Raw genomic sequence first — 20,260 nt, 5'->3', positions numbered from 1 at the left:
ATTGTTTGTTATTAGTCTGCCTACGTTACATTTAGGTTTGCGATCGACCATAAATGCAACCTGGACCAGTGTGAACAAAGAAAAGACTGAATGAAAAAAAAACATTTTGGCTTAGAAAAGAAAATCCAGCACAAATGAAATGTTTTCCTCGACATCCCGGGACACCAGGACAATCAGTTAAAAACCAGGACATGTCCTGGGAAGTCAGGAGGTATGGTCACCCTACCTAACCTTACCACTTCCCCAAACGTTCCCATCATGAAATAAAGGATAAACAAATCATGGTAAGGCACAAATCTCCGATCAACATGGGGAACGTGCCATTTGAGCCAGTCGCTACCGATTCCCATCAATATGCGTCAGTTCTACTTGAACCGCCCATAGAGGTAAAGCCAATAGAAAAGTAGTGAGAGTCATTGAGCCATTTTCCTATCGCACAATGCCTTTCGTTCCCTTAGGCATACACTAATTTGTAACAAAAGAAATGCGATAATATTGAATAACGAACAGCAAAGGTTCCAAGCTACACCCTTGGGAAATGTTAGTTTTAAAGAAGAATAGTGATGATATGCTGATATCTAATCTCACACGCAGCAATCTTCTGTGTATTCGTATGAGAAATTGAAACGAATCATGTGGATCTTTTCAGAAAGAGTGTTTTATATTTGTGTCTTTTTTATAACAATGTTTTTGTCTTACAATTTCTTAATTTTCTAAATGATGTTTCTTATTCGGTTGTTTTCGCTTCACAATGACCAACTTACTCTCTATAGGGTCATTCACTGTATGTACATCTGGAAATTTTTTTCCGTCTAACTTTGGATACACTTTCTCCTCTCAGCTCGTTCAACAGGTTCCAAAACATATGCAAAAATGCTAATGGATAGGATATGTAGGGCAACCAATATGTATAGTTTTATCACACAGTCCTTTCACTATAGGGATAAACTTGATGAACAAAAACTGAACAATACAATTGTCTAATTTAAAATGTAATGACCAGTGGATGGAAGATTGTTCGATTTTACTTTCTAGGATATGGTTTTCTTGGCACATACGCAATTGAATTTTAAAAAATCCATCCTTCGAATGCTCCTTAATTTCATTACATAAATAAACTCATTTTAATGCATTCAACGTTACTTTTTTTCTATGGTTAACGGAGGCACCGGGCAATTATACATATTATACTTGCTTGCTCTGTATAACTGAAGTAAATAGGAACACGGTCAAACGAAGTCAGTATCACTAAGTTGTATTTGCTGCATTCTCATGTTTTCATTTCTCGGGAACTCTTCTACAATAATTTATTTAACACGCCTGCAGACTGTTTGCGTAAAGGTACCGCTTGAACGCTTCCGTTGTATTTTTTTTTGCAGTTTCTCTATTTTTATCTCCCGTACACAAAAATACATAGGTACATAAACTTTGTCCACTTTTTGTTTGTTCACATTGTATTTCTCACAGGCATTAAGAGCGGTAGTTTTTGTGATTTTTTTTTATCAAATGTAGGCAATGGAATAAATGCTGTGTTCTTTCGCGCTTTGTTCATTCTTGCCTTGGAAGTTTTTTTCACTTAGTAAATTTATAATTTACATATTGTTTTCTTTGAATCAAACGTTTTCGAATTTTGATCGTAACTCGCAAATAATCACCAGTGTGGGAAATGTTATAGTTAGCTATCTCGGTAACTGGAATTTGGTATTTCACATTCAAGATATTCGATTCGTTTGATAATTATCAGAACTATCAAACTAGATACCGATTTTTCCATTACTGTCTACTGTCCCGGCCACATAGCAAAACTAAACATACGCACAATTGATTGTAGTATAAAATCGTTGCAAAATCAAAATCTAGTAACAAATTTTCAGTGGAAAATATTTAATTACAATGCTTTTCACAAAAAGTGATAATTGACTGCAAGAATATAATCTTGAATCTTGTAATAAACTTTCAATCGGTATATGTTTGCATTTTTGAAATCTTCTGATTCTATCAGCTGAAGAAGTTATATCAAAGTAGGTCGAGCTACTTGTCAATGTGTTACTTAGCAAAAATTAGTCATGGGTTGGATTGCTAAACGCCGTTTGATTTAAAATTTAGTTTCCAAATAGTTATAGTTTTATTTAGTGGAATTTATACTCGCCTAATCTAACACTACAGAACTATCATCCATTTTGATACACACATTCAGAAATACAAACACGCAGAAAAGATCCGCGGTCGACCGAGGAAGTTTTGGCATTTCCTCTCGTCGCTCGTAGCCCTATACACTAAGGAACAACAACTAAACGCAGCTCTCCGGCACCCTAGTGGTCATTAGCATATTTTTGATAGTATGTACATTGATGTCGTAATCGTTCGGATTTATCCCTTGCGCTCCGGTACTGCTGTCCGGTCCACCGTTGGGCAATAGGCCGCTTGATTGATGATGCCCTGCGCCGTACAGTGCTATCGTTGGACCGGTTGCTACCGGGGGGCCCAGTGCGGTAACCGTACCAGTTCCCGATGTGTAGTACGCCCCGAGCTTAAGGCTTGCCGAGGGGTCACCGCATTGATTAATATTCGGATGTAATTGATTTACCACCGGCGTAGATGTCGCACTGCCGCCGAGCCCGGTTCCGATACCCCCGATGTGATGAGCCCTGCCCGCCGGGGGTATCAGCAGCTCCGTTGGTCGTATATCATGATTCGGGTATCGGTCGTACTGTCAGAGGTGAAATAGAGAGAGAGAGACAGAGAGAAACAACGGTTATTTAATTGATTTTCAAATCACGTGCAATTAATTTGCAAACGGGTGCCGCCGGTGCTGCCAGATGGTTTAGATAAATAATCGCGGAATGGTTTGAGATTAGTTATTGGCATAGGTTTGGATAGTTTGGAAATTAATAATCGCTATGGGGATTTCAACAATGTGTCGCTATGCACAGATACTGTTATACTATTTTTCTAATCGATGAATCTTTAGTACAAATGAAGTGAATCACAAACAGACTCGTTTTAAGAGACTCGTTGTTTACGGTGAACGAACTTCCAGCTTATCACCATTTCCGAGGACATTTTTTTGTTAGTGGAAACTTTGCCACTGCGACCACTATTCAGGTTTGCTCTACATGTTACAAATTACCGAATCCAATGTAGTTGGAAGCGAGTTGTTTGTTTGTCCCCATGTATCGTCCCAACCGGGTAGTACATTATTAATGTAGCTGAGGATCCGTTTGGGACAGGTATGCCATATCTTGTGAGGCGTCATAAGATGTCTTCTGAAGTATCGCTCCCTTCGAAGAAATAGTACTGCACACTGGCAGAGAAAATTTTCCGAGCTCTTGGGCTCGTAGTTACAAAATCGACAAATGTCATCTTGACTTTTGCCAATTTTTTTCAGATGATACTTAGCAGGACAATGTCCTGTAAAGAAACCTGTTATTATACGTAAGTCTTTACGTTTTAGATCCATTAGATTTGTGTTTCTCGTTGTATCTGGATGTATGAATTTCTTAGCTTGTCGAGTGCCTTCTACGCTACGCCAGTCGTTTAGTAGTTAGTGTCTTGCTCAACCCAAAAGTTCTAGTTTAACAGCACAGGTAGATATACCTAGAAATGGTTATGGTTCAACAAACGTGTTTGATGAACCACGCCTGGGTAATTCGTCGGTCACTTCGTTACCATCGATTCCTTGGTTGCCAGGTACCCAGAATATCATTACTTTATTCCGAGTTGCCAGTTGTTGTAAAGATGTGATGCACTCCCAAATCAGTTTGGACTCACATTTCGACGACCTTAATGCTAACAGTGCTTCTTGGCTGTCCGAGAAGATTGCGATTTTTGCATGTCTGTAGTTTCGTTTCCTACAGGCCTCAGGGCAAGTGTATATTGCATATACCTCTGCATGGAAAACTGTAGGCCACTTTCCCATTGATATCGCGTCTTTAATTCTTCGTCCGTAGACTCCCGAGCCAGTCAGCTCACCCATTTTAGAACCATCCGTATAGAATGATATTGTACCTTGAGACAGTATAGGACCCCCTACCACAGACTAACAGACATAACACTCAAAAACAAAGCTTCACCCGCTTTAACGGTCATTTTAAATATATTTGTAGTTGGGACTGTGGCCACATTTGAAATTATGGCACCACTGACATATGAACAAGCATATGGGGGACTAGTGAAAAATTGTTCCCAAAACCTGAGGAGTAACCCACCAGTAAATGAGTGTTTGGGACTGTGAATAAAAGGTGGAGCTAGTGTTCTGGGAAAATTGTCGGATCGATGTTTTTTGAGGGAATTCCCTCATAGTTTTATGTCTGTTAGTCTGTGCCCCTACATCCCACATCTGACGATCCACTATGTGGACCTCATATGAGATATCGAAGTTCAGTTTAGCCTCCATTTTATCTTGAACTGTTGTCAAGACAGGGTTTCCGAGGACATTAATAATTTACCTAATACACAATCTTGAAAACTGGAAACTGAGATGCAGAATACTAGAACAAAGTCATAATAAAAATTGTTGGTATTCGATAAAGAAAAGGATGTTGTATAATTTATGCACGTTAAAAGGCACAAAGCATTGTTTGATATGTCATAACGTCCGAGGTCATGAGGGGTGGTATATTCCAGCGTCTGGGACATTATGACTTACAAGAGTGTGTTATATGATCCGAAAGCAAGAAGGTGTTAAAACATCTTTATTCTTGTGTCACAAGTCCGAAAGTAGTCTTGCGTCATAATGTCCGGAATCTTATGACGCACATTGATATTGTGATGTGATGATAAACGAACAGGAACTATCCAGGTCATACAGATTTGGGATATTAGGACATAATTCTTATGCGTCATAATATCCGAAACTATTGATGTGTGACAGTGTCCATGAAATCGACTGTGACATTAGATCCAAAAGCCCAACCGTAGACTAACAGACATAATACTATGAGGAAATTCCTTCGATCCGCCTATTCAGCCAGAAAACTAGCTCCACTTTTTATGCACGATCCCAAACACTAATTTGCCATTGAGTTATTCCTCAGGCTCGGAAATAATTTTCACTAGTGGCCTATCCACCGTATACTTGTGCGTATATCAGTGGCGTTGGCGCCATCATCGCATCGGGCTCAAATTCTACAAAGCTTATGCTCGCGAAATGGTTTCTGGCCGACGTAAGTTTGTTATCGCGAATGAAAAAATCGGTTAAGAATGCTTCGAGGAATCAGTCAGAATCAGAATCAGCCAAGAACTAGTAGCTCTCTCCAGAATTGTCGTAGGTGGTCAGTGTGGCCAAAGTGGCTTTTATTGGTGATACTTATACGGTAACTCTCAGATTGACTGGTGACCGAAATATACAAAGATCGTTCTGATAAGCTAAGGGTGGTGGTAAACAGTCTAAAGCAGATAAGAGTTCGTAAGATTTTGGTGAATTCCCCCTCTCCCCTACGTAAGATCTTTTCGGGATTTTCGTAATTAAAAAAACATTTTTAATTATTTAAATATTAATATTGCGAAAACGATACATATAGAATTATTACAAGAAAATTAATGACAAAATTTAACATCAGCAGTAATTTAATTTGCATCTTAATTTTTCTCAGTAGAAATTTCAGAATAACTGTTGGGAGATATTCAGAAACTCTGACTTGGTCCACATAGTCTGCTTCGCTATATTCCACTTTGTTTGAATCTATTTCCTTGTGATGTAAAACCTCTTCTGGCGTGAATTTATTCTGAGTTCCAACTGTGACACTTATCGTACGCGTAGTTCCGACATGGCCATCTTCAAATTTTCTTGAAGTCAAATGCAGTTCACACTCTGGAAATATTCGGTCTACAGGATCTTTGACATTCACATGATAGAACATTTCCCGGATACCTAGCGGAAGCGAAAATTCAACAAAATTCCATTACTAATTTAGCAATTATATCCTTCTGCAAAACACTATAATTCGAGGTCCGCCCTTCCTTGACCATTATGTACAATATGTGCTCGTTTTGGATATACATCATGTTTATGGCAGAAATAAGAAATAGTATCATTTTCTAATGAAAAGAATATTTTCCTTATTGATTTAATTTTTCATACTTGTTTTATGATATTACGTAAGAAAGATTTAGATAAGAATTTGTAAGATTTTTTGAAACTGCCCCTCCCCCCATATTACCTTACGTAATTAGTGTATGGCCCCTTACGAAGTTACCGCGTCTACATACCTGCAAATAAAGCCGAAATTGATGATGTGGTTACCAATTTGAGCTTGAATAGCATGAATCTGTTGAAGCAGGACATTGACTGTTTAAGGGATTAAATGCTTCAAACAGTGCACAGTGGTCCCAAAGAGCAAAAAAGAGGGTTTTTTAGATTGCGTCAAAACGGTTGACTTTAGCAATATGGTGTCTTTGAGAAAGTTTCTTGGAGTAGAACTCCTCTTCTTTCTGTCTTATCAGATTAATGATTAATCCCCCTAATAGTGAGTTACGGAATTTATTTTCTCCAATAATTCAGATAGACAAATACTTACTTCAGCAAAGTTGTAGAGAAACTCGTTGCAAACATTTTACCCGAAGACTTCAACTCTCTATCTTTTAAGGTTTTTGAGATATGGGACATTATTTGTAAAAGGCCCCTTAAAAACAGTTTTTTCATCATAAGTTTTCTTCTAGATTTTTTCCATTATATAAATGTTCTAGAACATTGTTTGGACTATTAAACTGCATTACTTTGCCTAAGACGGAAACTTGCTATCGCTAGTATGTGTGGAGATATTCACGTTTTTTGATTGAAAATAGCTCTTTTTCCAATGCCGATAACTTTTAAACGGGCAAAAACGGGCAAACCACTTTGTAAACAAATTAAAGTGCAAGAAAAGCACAACAAATGCAGGAAAAATCAGATCTCCCCAAGGCGGCCCTCTATGGAAATACTAGAGCCTAAGTTTGTCCATACTAGAGCTGTTCCGGCATTAAATACATCACCATATATTACTGTTAGTTTTTTTATATCGATTATAGAGGTTTTAACCTTAAGGTCATTCGCCTCTTCGGGTTAGAAAAATCTCTTATGAAAAATTTCTAACCCTATGTGCGGGGTCGGGACTCGAACCCAGGTGCGCTGCGTACAAGGCAATCCATTTACCAACTACGCTACACCCATCCCCTACTGTTAGTTCGGAAATAAAGGGTTAAAGTCGTAATAATTATCCTTTCTTACTTTTGTAAGTACGTCTTGAGTAAATACCCAAGCAACCAAAAGTTGATATAAAGGAACTACATAAGCTTCTCGTTTTAAGTAATTTTGCAATACGTTTTATGTTCTAATAGCGGGTTAAGCAGTTCTCTTAAAGCTTGAGCAGCTTGAAAGTTCCCTAAGAACTTTTTGTGAATTTTAAAGTGTGCTTTTTAAGTATTATCCGAACTTCTGTTTGCTTGTGTCAAAAGTTACAGTTGTTCAAAAACTCAATGCATACGCCTGACACCGGAAACTGACAATTCCCTTGCGCCTACTTCATAACAATGGCGCAAGTGCAACCAACCGGCGAGTAATCAATTGCATTTGATGACGGAATGAGCCAAACTTCAACTCAAGTATTTCCATAGAGGGCCGCCTTGGGGAGATCGGATTTTTCCAGCATTTGTTGTGCTTTTCTTGCACTTTAATTTGTTTACAAAGTGGTTTGCCCGTTTAAAAGTTATCGGCATTGGAAAAAGAGGTATTTTCAATAAAAAAACGTGAATATCTCCACACATACTAGCGATAGCAAGTTTCCGTCTTAGGCAAAGTAATGCAGTTTAATAGTCCAAACAATGTTCTAGAACATTTATATAATGGAAAAAATCTAGAAGAAAACTTATGATGAAAAAACTGTTTTTAAGGGGCCTTTTACAAATAATGTCCCATATCTCAAAAACCTTAAAAGATAGAGAGTTGAAGTCTTCGGGTAAAATGTTTGTAACGAGTTTCTCTACAACTTTGTTGAAGTAAGTATTTGTCTATCTGCATTATTGGAGAAAATAAATTGCGTAACTCACTATTAGGGAGATTAATCATTAATCTAATAACACAGAAAGAAGGGGAGTTTTACTCCAAGAAACTTTCTCAAAGACACCATATTGCTAAAGTCAACCGTTTTGACGCAATCTAAAAAACCCCCTTTTTTGCTCTTTGGGACCACTGTGCAGTGGACCAACAGCAATAGGTCCTATGTCATCTCCGAATCACATTGAGTGACCTTCGCCTGGTACGCTGAATACAACTATTTCATTTTTGACAAGATTCAAGTTCCCTATTTTGTGCAATAATTGGAAGCACACAATCACCAACTTTAGTAATAAGATTCGTTGTGGAAAATACAGTGAGAATCGCAGGGACGATACTTGTGGAAAGAATGTCGGTAAGTGTCTCTACTGTGGGGAACGTTTACATGATCTTTAGACATTCATCGCATATATTGCAAACAGAAATTTCGCTCCAACAGCAATGTACTATGTACTGTATATCTATAAAGAAACAAATTCTACCCACAACATAATATTGAAAATTAACGTTACACAATGTGAAATGATCAATTTCACTTTACAATATCCGATAAGAAACTACAAATTTGTTCGAGGTCTACTGTCAATGTACTTTGCCACTGTTCTATAACTAAATAAATAAAAAACTCATTCCAGAATGTTTGAACCTTCGTACATATTTTTCAAGCTTCGATAATGAAAAAAAAGTAACACAAGTTTCTTATTGAACTTGTGCTCAGCACTAACCGTTGAAACGTACCGCTGAGTAGAAGTTAAATCAATCACTGCACAGCTTACTTCCAACACTTGTTATGCTTCGCCCGGTTGGATGCACAAATGCACATGCTTAGAATACTTCTTCGACCTTCGTGTTCGGATCCTTCACCCTGTCCGGTAGTTTCTGACAGAAGACAAGTGTTTGATTTTCTCTGCAACACTCTCGGTTCGTTGTGTAGCTACTATTTACAAAAACAACCGAGAAAGTACAATCGATTTCTCTATCAACAACCGTGTCTTACACCCGGCACAAGACATGAAAATTTAATAGCTCTAAAATATCAATGAAACTCAAGTCAAAGCAAAAGCCCAGCATTCGTGCTGCCGTTGTGTCGGTTTTGCGAAAGGGGTGTCCGGGTGTAGAGCTTTTCGCACCAGGGCAGTTCTAGCTGTGTAAGACGAACGCCAGAGCAAGAAAATGGATATACACAGTAGGTAGTTCCAAACGAGTCCAACATCGACATTCTTCGACAATCGGTGGTTGGTTCAAGGAGAAGGGGAGGTATGTTCCCGTCCTACCCAGGGCAACATGTGCCTCAGTATGGAACGAGTATCCCGAGTATCCCGATTGTTGTATCGTACGCCTAATATAAACTTCACGTACTAGGTCTGTCCGTTTTGTACATACCACACCCAAGCTATTTATCGTTCAAGTTCAATATGCCATCGTTCTGCCATGGAATGGAATTATAGACGGAATACACGAATCGTTTGTGTATGTGGAGAAAAACAATAAACGAAAGTACATTTGTTAGGATGTCAGCAGCTTGCTCACATGCCATCGAATGATGATGCGGAGGAGTAGGAAGTGTACGTAAGTGTATGGAATTCGTGCGAACAGGTTCCCATTTTCGCCTCATCTGGGACATGGGGTAATCACAGTTTTTGAGCTGTTTCTACCACTGCAGCAGACAACGAGGGATTTATTCAGGTGAAAAAGCTTCTCTTTCATTCGTTCAGGTAACAGGAGTAGGGACATAAATCACACAACGTTGAAATTGTCATGAATTTCATAGTATATTTGACTCTTCAGTTCTCTAAGCTTCTATCGAATTAATTTGAACAGAATAATCCAGACACTCGTTTGCCAGTTCAGTTCCAGAGTTTTTTCAAGTGTACCATTCTCCTTCCATGAGTCACCCAGGTGTGCTCTTTGTTTCGGTGAAAATCCAATATAAATCCAGAAATAGGCACAAGATTCAATTTGACTGTATAATCACAGTCCGTTTACAGATTTGAAATTGTGATGAAATGTTGATGAAAAAGCATGAATGATTCTCCTGTGCCCAATTAGTTTGTTCTCGTCCGTACAAACCTGCTTATTTGGCCGGTGAGCTGCTGTTAACAATAACATTCCATTAGGGTATTTCCATTGACAGCCCAAACTCCTCGAACAACAGATACAGTGCTACAACCTTGGCTACAATCCACTGAGCGTTTCCTTTAGTTAAATTTTGAGGTGGACGCTTGGTAGTTTGTTCAAAGGAAAATTCAAGAGCAAGCATGCGAGCTTATCAAAACTTTCATCCTTACTCTAGAATTTTCCGTTTTGTTTTTGAGCCAAAAGAGGAACAATTTCTTTTTGAGTGTAAAGTGTATCAGGTTGTTCGTTAGGATAATTGCACTCAAGAAATTCACAAATCGCAAAATAATCTATAAGATGTGTTTACTTTAAAAATATTTTCTCGTGCTTACCATATTGAGAGGAAAGTAAAATATTAACATTTGTTTTCAAATAATTTGTTTTACTTCTAAGAAAATGTTTTATTATGGATGGCTTCCGTGTCTTGGAAAAGTTAAATCTTTAAGCCAAATTTATTTTTAAATCGATAGCTGACATTGTCGTTCTCACTCACTCACGCGAGAAGGGGATTACCCGATTTTCATCTTTTCCGGATAAGATGAGTCGTACAGCATGAGCGATCCAATATACCTGCCTAACGAACAATCTCTTCTCTTTCCGACGAACGTGATATATGTTATACAGAAAGAGTAAGGTAATGTGCATGTGCAAAGAGTAAGATAATGTGCAAGTTCTATTATGCCATGCCAAATAACACTGGTCAACACTGGATTGCGCTTCGACACAAAACCAAAAATTATCCGAAGAGTGGGGTCCTTAGCAATCTGTGGTGAGGAAGTTTTTGAAAAAAAAAATGGAACGAGGCTCGCAGCTCGAAACCAAAGTTTGTATGGAGAACTAAAGATGTTCAATAGGGAAGATTTCAATGCAAATAGTCATCTTAAATTTTCACAAAATATCATATATAAAATGCTTTTTACATCGAAAAAAGAATCTCAGTGGGACATCAGGGGTGCTACGTTCAAAATTTCAATTTTTATTATCTGTAATCCCTTTGAAATGTTGAAAATCGAACGTTCCGCTTCGACGAAATATGCTTGCAGATCAGTAGCTCCTCCAACTTTCGACTGATAAGCGCCTGGATAGTTCCACGAACTGGCTTTGCACTTTCGAACAGAAGTGCAAAAATTTGGGTAAGTTCCATTCACATTTCTCCTCCAAAGTGCAAAACCAATGAGCTCCACTACATATCAGGAATCAGTAGCGTCTGGTTCAAATGGCACGTTCCCCATGTTAATCGGAGATTTGTGCCTTGCAAAGAATCTTCTTTTCATCATTTCCTGATAGGAAGGATTTGGGAAGTGGTAAGGTCAAGGGTAAGGAAAATAACGACACAGAACAATTAAAACAGAGCATTCTGCACCCCCGGCCTCGGATGGACTACAATAGAAGGAATTAAACTTCCAATCCCGGAGGGATTTGGAATTTTTATTTAAGCAGTGAGCGGTGATATATCCTCTCGAAGGGATATTGAGATAACAGAGCGACAACACCCTTCAGTTTTAGCTCTCTGTATATAGGTTCATCCATGTATGGAGAACCAAAAATCCGGATACGTAATTGCATTACTACAGGGCGTTTGCATATCAAATGATATGATGTTCCGTAATCGGATTCACAAAGATCACATGAATAATATTCAGCGCGCTGAATAGTAGCCATGTGATAATTGAGTAAAGCCATGTCAAGTGATCCTCGAATTTTTCGCAAAATCACCGATCTTCATGAGGTATATTTTATTGTATAGGGATTATGGTGATTAGCTTTTGGTATAAATATTTCGTTACAATTCCTTTTTTTCTTTTAGATATTAACCCTTAAACTTTATTGCATGATAAAATTGAAAATTTTATATCTAAAAAACTACTGAAGATAATTCAATAATTTTTTGCATATTTATGGGATGATATTTGCACTATCTTATAAAAATATTTTTACTTTATTATTGGGTGAATAACGGTACTTTGCATCTATTTAAAATTTTCAATTGCATTTTTCTAGAGTTCTTCATGCTAAAAATTTTCAAAACGTATTTCAATTTTTGCGAAAATCTTTCACCTTCAATAATCTGTATTGATAATTTTTCATTTTTGTTCTTATCGAGAGTTATAGAGGATTTTGTAACAGTGCGCTCTTTCAACGCACGGCCCACTTTGATGCAACCCGCGAGAAGGTACATATTGGCAACGCCGCACGTCGCAACCTCCTAATGCACATCGCTTTGAAGGAGCGTATCTCATGTTCAAAATTGGCATCTTTGAGATTATAGCAAAAAAAAATCTTTATGGATAATAGAAAGTGATGTTTTCTGAGTAATTTGCATGCTCTTTAGCGTTATTATATTGTTCAGGAGTTATTTAATTTTCTGTCACTCAATACCTCGGACAAGCGCGCTCGAATGTTGCCAGCCGATGAGCAAAGTTGAGCAGTGGGCATGTTTTAACCTGCGTTCACAGATTTTTCGCAAATTGACATACTTCACCACGTTTTATTTTCAGTTGGTTCTGTCTGAGAGGTAGCACCGTATATTTCGAACCTTTTCTTAAATCCACATAGCGACTTTTCAGCCATGCGCCATCGGGTCGCACGTTAAATTACGCGCTCATATAACTTGCATCAGTGCGAGTGAGAAAACGTTTTGACGTTTGTTTTTGTTTCGATCGCACTTGGGTGTTTCCCATATAGAGACAACTCGACGAAATGCTATATTATCTCAAGATAGACAATATTTGCTCAAAAAACCATTCGATTGTTTTTATGTTATAAATATGGGTCGATCACACGGATGATGTATTCCGTTAAAAAAATCATAAATATGTTCGTCGTATCTTGTTTTTGTAGCATCCATGTGGAGTGTTAAATTTAAAAATTATATTGGTTAACACATGTGTAGCATATGTCGTAATGGGCGCAAAAAATACAACGAAAATAAATATGGACATGAACAAAACACAATTTTCGTTAAATTTTCAATTTTACATCCCATGTTTATAGTAATGGGTTCCTCCATAACGAGTTTAAAATATAGGAAAATTTACATTATATTATAGTGTTTGCCAAAGTAATGAAACTGGAATATTCGATGACTCAACAGGTACATGCGGAAAACTGTAACGATGATTTTGAAATAAAGATCGTTGACGATTAATTGAAATTCGACAAAAATAAATAATATCTTACCAGAACTAATTAACAGAATTAACAGAAGCAATAGTGATAAAAAACCCCACATCGATGCGATTGAACAACAGATTTTATGTAAACTTTTTTCAAAATACACACCGTTGTTTAAAGGTAATATCACTCGGTAAAAATAAAAATAATATTAATGTTGTAGACTAAAAAAGAATTTGGATATAACGTAGATGTATTTTGACTAACAAAAGTGTTTTTAAAGATGTTAATTGCTAGTAACGTTAAATTAGAATAATAAAAAATATACTAAACAACTATAATTTTTGTTGTGCACTTCGGTCAAAAAATTTAACGCATCTCAAAATATCCGGAAAAAATCACCTTTGATAATCCGTATTGAAAAGTTTGCCCTTTTGCGCCAATCGAGAGATGTGGTTTTTTTAGTCTTGCGATGCGCACTTCCCACGCGATGCGCATTCTGACGCAGCGACGTGCGACGTTGCCAATATGAACGTTCTCGCGGGCTGCATCAAAATGGGCCGTGCGTTGAAAGAGCGCACTGTTACAAAATCCTCCATAAGTCTCGATAGGAACAAAAATGAAAAATAATCAATACAGATTATTGAAGGTGAAGATTGCCGTATAATTTGACATACGCTATGAAAATTTTTAGCGTGAAGAACACAAGAAAAAATGCAATTGAAAATTTTAAATAGATGCAAAGTACCGTTATTCACCCAATTATAAAGTAAAAATATTTTTATAAGATAGTGCAAATATCTTTCCATAAGTGTGCAAAAATTCATTGAATTATCTTCAGTAGTTTTTTAGACATAAAATTTTCAATTTTATCATGCAATAAAGTTTAAGGGTTAATATCTTAAAGAAAAAAAGAAATTTTAACGAAATATTTATACCAAAAGCTATTCACCATAATCACTATACAATAAAATATACCTCATGAAGATCGGTGATTTTGCGAAAAATTCGTGGATCACTTGACATGGCTTTACTCAATTGAGTTTGCAATGTCCCGTCAGTGCCCTGACTAAAATACTGCAGTTGTTCTTGGGAAAATGCAACAAATTTTTTGACATTTTCGGACTCACATCCGGCAGAAAAGTCTGTTTGAACGCAAGTTTGCAAGCTACGCCAAAGGTTGGCATGTTCGGATGCAGCGCAAAAGCGAATCTTGTGCTTTATCCAACTTATCAACAGTGGTTGAACTGTTTCTGGACCAACGAAGTCAATCGCAGTGCCAGCTCTAGCCAATTCGTCCGCCCATTCATATCCAGTGATACCGGAATGACCGGGTACCCATAGAAGGTAGATAGCATTTGAAATGCTAAATTCTTCGATTTGAGTTCGACATGCGATTGCTAATTTCGATCTCGAATCTACCGAACTAAGTGCTTTCAGGGCAGCCTGACTGTCAGAGAGAAAATAGATGCTTTTACCGCAAATTCCCTCTTGAAGTGCTGATTGTGCGCCACACAGAATCGCAAAGATTGTTGCTTGGAATACGGTACAGTATCTACCAAGCGAATGAGATTGCTTTAATCTCATTTCATGACAATGGACACCAGCACCAGCTCGGCCCTCCAATAAAGAACCGTCAGTATAACAAACTACGTATTCTTCAAGTTGTCGCTCCATCCAACCAAACAGCCATTCCTCGCGAAGAGAAATTCTCACATTGAAAGTTCAAAAAGGAAAACTATATGTGAGCGTAAGATTACTGGGAGCAACCGTATACTCATCCCAAGTAACCATTTGGGGCCACAGTCTTGTGTGCCTAGTTGCACGATCTATTGGGTTAGGGTGCTTTAAGAGCAGCAGTAGGTGTTGTCGAGAACACACCAGTTATCGCCATCAAGACCATCCTCTGAAGATGGTTTTACTTTGATTGGATTGTCATGATTTCTCCCTTCTGCTACCAAACGGGTACCTTGTATGCCAATATTGGTCTAAAAATTGTGTAGATCCACTGAATATGCTTGGGGTTGAGTCCCCAAGATTTGCCGAAAGACCATCTACATTGGTCGAAGGCCATGCAAGCTTTCTTGATCCTGAAATCGATGTGATAATCATCGGCGAAACCATACGTCGGAAACCCAAGCTCATTAAGTTTCCTCAACAAGCAATCGGCGACAAGGTTCCATAGACAGCACACCACCTTGAGGACATCCTATCTCTACTTGTCTTAACGATGAGCACATGAAAGTACTCCATTACCTCGTACTGCTTCTAAAATGGATTTGTGCAAACTCGTTGTTTAAAGCACTTTCAACGTAAAGAAAAGCACCTGAATTTCATCGGTTTTGCGAAAAAGCTTTTTCAATGCTGTAGACAACATTGTGTAACAGGGTGGTAGTAGACTTGCTCCGCTGATATGCATGTTGCATTTCATGCAGCGGGTGGTCGATTAAACGCTCCACTGACTTGAGAAGGAAGGGGATCAAACTGATCGGTCCAAAGCACTTTGCCTCCTCATAAGTGACGCGGCCACCTTTGAGAATGAATTTGACAGTCATTTACCACCACACTAATGGAATGTATCCTGTTGCAAGACTACAAGTAAGTACATTTTTCAAAAACCTGTTTTAATCCACCTATAGGTGCAATTGTGCCTTTCTCATTTCTCCAAACTATGATTTAATAACTGGTTCGTACAATATAACATTATGGAAATGTCATTCATTCTTATTACACTTGGTAAGTATATATAAGAGCACCTTTTTGCATTCATCGAGGTATCGGTTTGAATCGGAGTTTTCTATGTGATCGCATTCCACAACCCGTAACTCCGGAGCTGGAAGTCGGATGGAGATGGAATTTAATATCAGTTTCCGGGGACGCAACACCTTTCATTTGAGACTAAGTTGATCAAATCGTTCTAGCCATTTTCGAAAAACCAATATAACCGTTATTCTGAATTTGGATGCTTCCGGATCCGTCGATGGTGGCCAGTGTGGCCAAAGAGACTTTGAATGACTGTTGGTGACCTAGATCTACAAATTCAACAGTTGTGTTTATATTTTGGAAAAAAATCACCTCACCAATTCATCGCAGAATTCGTTAGAATCGGGATTTGCTGCGTGATCGTACGTATCACCCTGTAATTCAGGAACCAGAACTCGGATCCACACAAAATTCAACAGCAGCTGATGGACCTTTCATTTAAAATCAAGTTTGTCAAAATCGGTTCAGAAAATTCCGAGAAACCGATGTGGACAAATCAACAAATTTTGTTTTGTAACCATACTCTTCAACTCGTAATCCGGAACAAGATGTCGGTTGAAAATGAAATTCAATACCAACCTATGGGAATATTATACCTTTCATTTGAATCTTAGTTTGTAAAAATCGGTTCAGCCATCTCCAAGAAACCGATGTGGACATTTTGTTAACAAATCCGCACATACACACATACATACATACATACATACATACATACATACATACATACATACATACATACATACATACATACATACATACATACATACATACATACATACATACATACATACATACATACATACATACATACATACATACATACATACATACATACATACATACATACATACATACATACATACATACATACATACATACATACATACATACATACATACATACATACATACATACATACATACATACATACATACATACATACATACATACATACATACATACATACATACATACATACATACATACATACATACATACATACATACATACATACATACATACATACATACATACATACATACATACATACATACATACATACATACATACATACATACATACATACATACATTCTCCGTCGGCGTAAGCTAGATCCACCGCCGGGGACTAGACTGAGTAGACCGCGACGAAATACCACCAGTCGCAGGTCGTCGGGGCACCAGCGAACCGGACGCTCTGCTCCACCGGAATCGCCGAACTGACCTCGACATCTGGTTGGTTGGCTCGGTTTCGGGAGAACTTCTCTCGCCGGGGAATTCTCCGTCGGAGTAGGCTAGGTCCATCGTCGGGGACTAGACCGAGTAGTTCGCGAACAAGTCTGGTGCTCAAAGAGTAAACGGCGTTGAATGGTGCGAGAAGGGAGTTGCGGTGCTAACCGGCACAAGCGAGCCGCAGGGCTCAGTGAATTAGACAGTCAGAAGTTTGCCGCTCAGACTGTACTCGTAGGGGAGGAGTACTAAGCCTCGACTCACAGCCAGCTTTCCGACTGCCATGCAGAGCTTGCCAGTCTGTGTGGATGGTAGAGAATTGGTGGTGTGTAGAGGAGTGGGGCTGTAACCCTACGGAAGAAACGAACTATGAAGTAGTTGAATTAGAGTGCGTGCTATGCACATAAAAACCCCTCCCCGAAGTAATGCCGTAAGGTAGTGCCGGGGAGGAATCAGGTTCTGGGCAAGAGCAGTGGTTTTTAGCGGGTCGGGTGATGGCAGCCCAAACCCGTTCCCTGACAATGGGGTTTTTGTACATTTTTCCTCACTCAGGGTTTTTCTGAAAATTTTTTTACTGCTCTCAAAAAAAAAAAAAAAAAAAAAAAAAAAAAAACATACATACATACATACATACATACATACATACACATATACATACACACATACATACACACAGATATTTTGCGATCTCGGCGAACTGAGTCGAATGTTATATGAGACTCGACCCTCCGGGCCTCGGTTAGATAATCGGTTTTTGAAGCAATTGCATAACCTTTCTATATGAGAAAGGCAAAAGAATAATATTTAATTAGCTTAATAAGCATGAGTTCAATGTTATCTTCATGTGATTATAATTTGGAAAGGTTGGTGGAATGGGTTTGAACGTGTAGGGAAGGGGGGGTTAGTAGAGTGGGAGTGGAGGATGCGTCAGAAATCCTTCATCTTATTTCGGTATACGGGATGGATGAAGGAAATGCGGGCGTGAGGGTGGTCCAAGGGGAGGGGAGTGATGAAGGAGGGAGGTGTAAGGGCAAGACGGGGGGGGGGGGGGGCGGCGACGCAATACTCAGCTGCATATTTTACCTTCCATTTGAGACTTGGTTTGAGAAAATCGGTTCAGTCATCACCGAAGAACCGATTTGACTTTAATTGTGGAATATGCCCGGAATTCCGGACTTCCGGAATCGTCGATAGTGGACAATATATTCAAAGAATGTTTGATTGGCAATCAGTGATCTAGATCTGCGATTAGAAGTTATTTGGTGACCATTTCAATAGTTTTTAGCCTCTGAGGTATTACGATTGTACCGATTTATATGGGAAATTCCAGTGTATCCTTACTAACACCCCTGTAACTCCGGAAGCAAGAGTCAGAATCGAATGAAATTCAGCAGCAGTCAATGGCATTACTGTATCTTTTATTTGAAATCAAGTTTGTAAAAATCGGTAGAGAATTCGTTGGGGAATGGGTGTGATATTAGCTTAGGAACTTGGCGGGTTCCCCGGGGGCGTCATGAACCGTCATAGGTGGCCAATGTGGTTAAAGCTGCTTTGATTGATCATTAGTGATCCAGACCCGCAAACTAGAGTAATGTTACATCAATTTTAATATGTTTTACATCATTTGAACATCATGGTGGTACCAGTTTATATGGGAATTTGCTGTGTGACCGCACTCTTCAACCCGTAACTCCGGAACCGGAAGTCGGATCAACTAAAAATTCAATAGCAGCTTATGGGAGCGTTATACCTTTCAGATGAAACTAAGTTTGCGAAAATCGGTTCAGCCATCTCTGAGAAAATTGTGTGAGTTTAAATGACACACACACATACACACACATACACACACATACATACACACACAGACATTTGCCGATCTCGACGAACTGAATCGAATGGTGTATGACACTCGGCCCTCCGGGCCTCGGTTAAAAAGTCGATTTTTACAGTGATTGCATAGCCTTTCTTTATATGAGAAAGGCAAAACATGCTTGAAGTGTTCATATTCTTTGTGTAGTAGAACTGGAATGATTCAATCCTTTCCCGGAGACTTCGCCCATTTGATTGGTTCGGTTATCACAATTCTACGCAAATGCCCAAGAATCAGAACTACCTGAAAAGAAGTCAGGGGCAATCGTCTGCAGGGTTACCATATTCACAGATTTTTCTGTAATGTCACAGATTTTTTGCACAATCTTTGATCGCAGATTCTTTTTCACAGATGACAGATTTTTGGCATTTTGATGAAAATTTCACAGATTTCCACAGATTTTTGAAAATATTGTGATTTTTCACAGATTTTTGGAAAATTTATCACAGATTTTCACAGATTTTTTTCCTGTTTCAGTCATCACAGATGGCAAAAGATTTTTTTGACCGAAGCACAGATTTCAATCTGGCATCCCTGGTCGTCAGTGATGGCTCCGTACAGCCTGGGTAGTGTGTGTCAAAAAGACAGTTGAGTACTACATCTTCGTCGGACGAGTATTCACCATTAGCAATTATAATTGAACTGACATGAAAGTCTTTCGATTTCGATAGTAATTTATTTAATTTACTAGTCTCGTTGAGACTTGAGACATTTGTCGTTGAGACTTGAGACATTTGAGAACGTGCAGATTTCCACTACTTAAGTATTCAATTTATTCGATGCCTCTCAAATCAGGGATGCCACATTGAAATCTGTGCTTCGGTCAAAAAAATCTTTTGCCATCTGTGATGACTGAAACAGGAAAAAAATCTGTGAAAATCTGTGATAAATTTCCCAAAAATCTGTGAAAAATCACAATATTTTCAAAAATCTGTGGAAATCTGTGAAATTTTCATCAAAATACCAAAAATCTGTCATCTGTGAAAAAGAATCTGTGATCAAAGATTGTGCAAAAAATCTGTGACATTACAGAAAAATCTGTGAATATGGTAACCCTGTCTCAAATTGAGATCTGAGTTGCTCCAAATTATGTGGTGGGTATTTGCATTACTGCCGATTAGGAGGGGAAACCCA

At 38.4% G+C, this 20,260-nt stretch overlaps 1 protein-coding gene across 1 annotated transcript in view; it reads right to left on the bottom strand.

The window, feature by feature from the left end:
• Positions 1–636: 636 nt before the first annotated feature.
• LOC131679859 (CD166 antigen-like) overlaps positions 637–20,260 on the bottom strand; it is a 185,875-nt gene continuing 166,251 nt past the window's right edge. The window contains exon 13 of the mRNA XM_058960609.1: positions 637–2,710. Coding sequence (XP_058816592.1) covers positions 2,291–2,710 — 420 coding nt within the window. The 3' untranslated portion in view covers positions 637–2,290. The remainder of the gene's footprint in view (positions 2,711–20,260) is intronic.

This window comes from Topomyia yanbarensis, chromosome 2, assembly GCF_030247195.1.
Source record: "Topomyia yanbarensis strain Yona2022 chromosome 2, ASM3024719v1, whole genome shotgun sequence".
In the NCBI taxonomy this organism is placed as follows: Eukaryota; Metazoa; Arthropoda; class Insecta; order Diptera; family Culicidae; genus Topomyia; species Topomyia yanbarensis.
The sequence above is the reverse complement of the archived record's forward strand: the minus strand, read 5'-3'. Positions and strand labels throughout refer to the sequence as shown.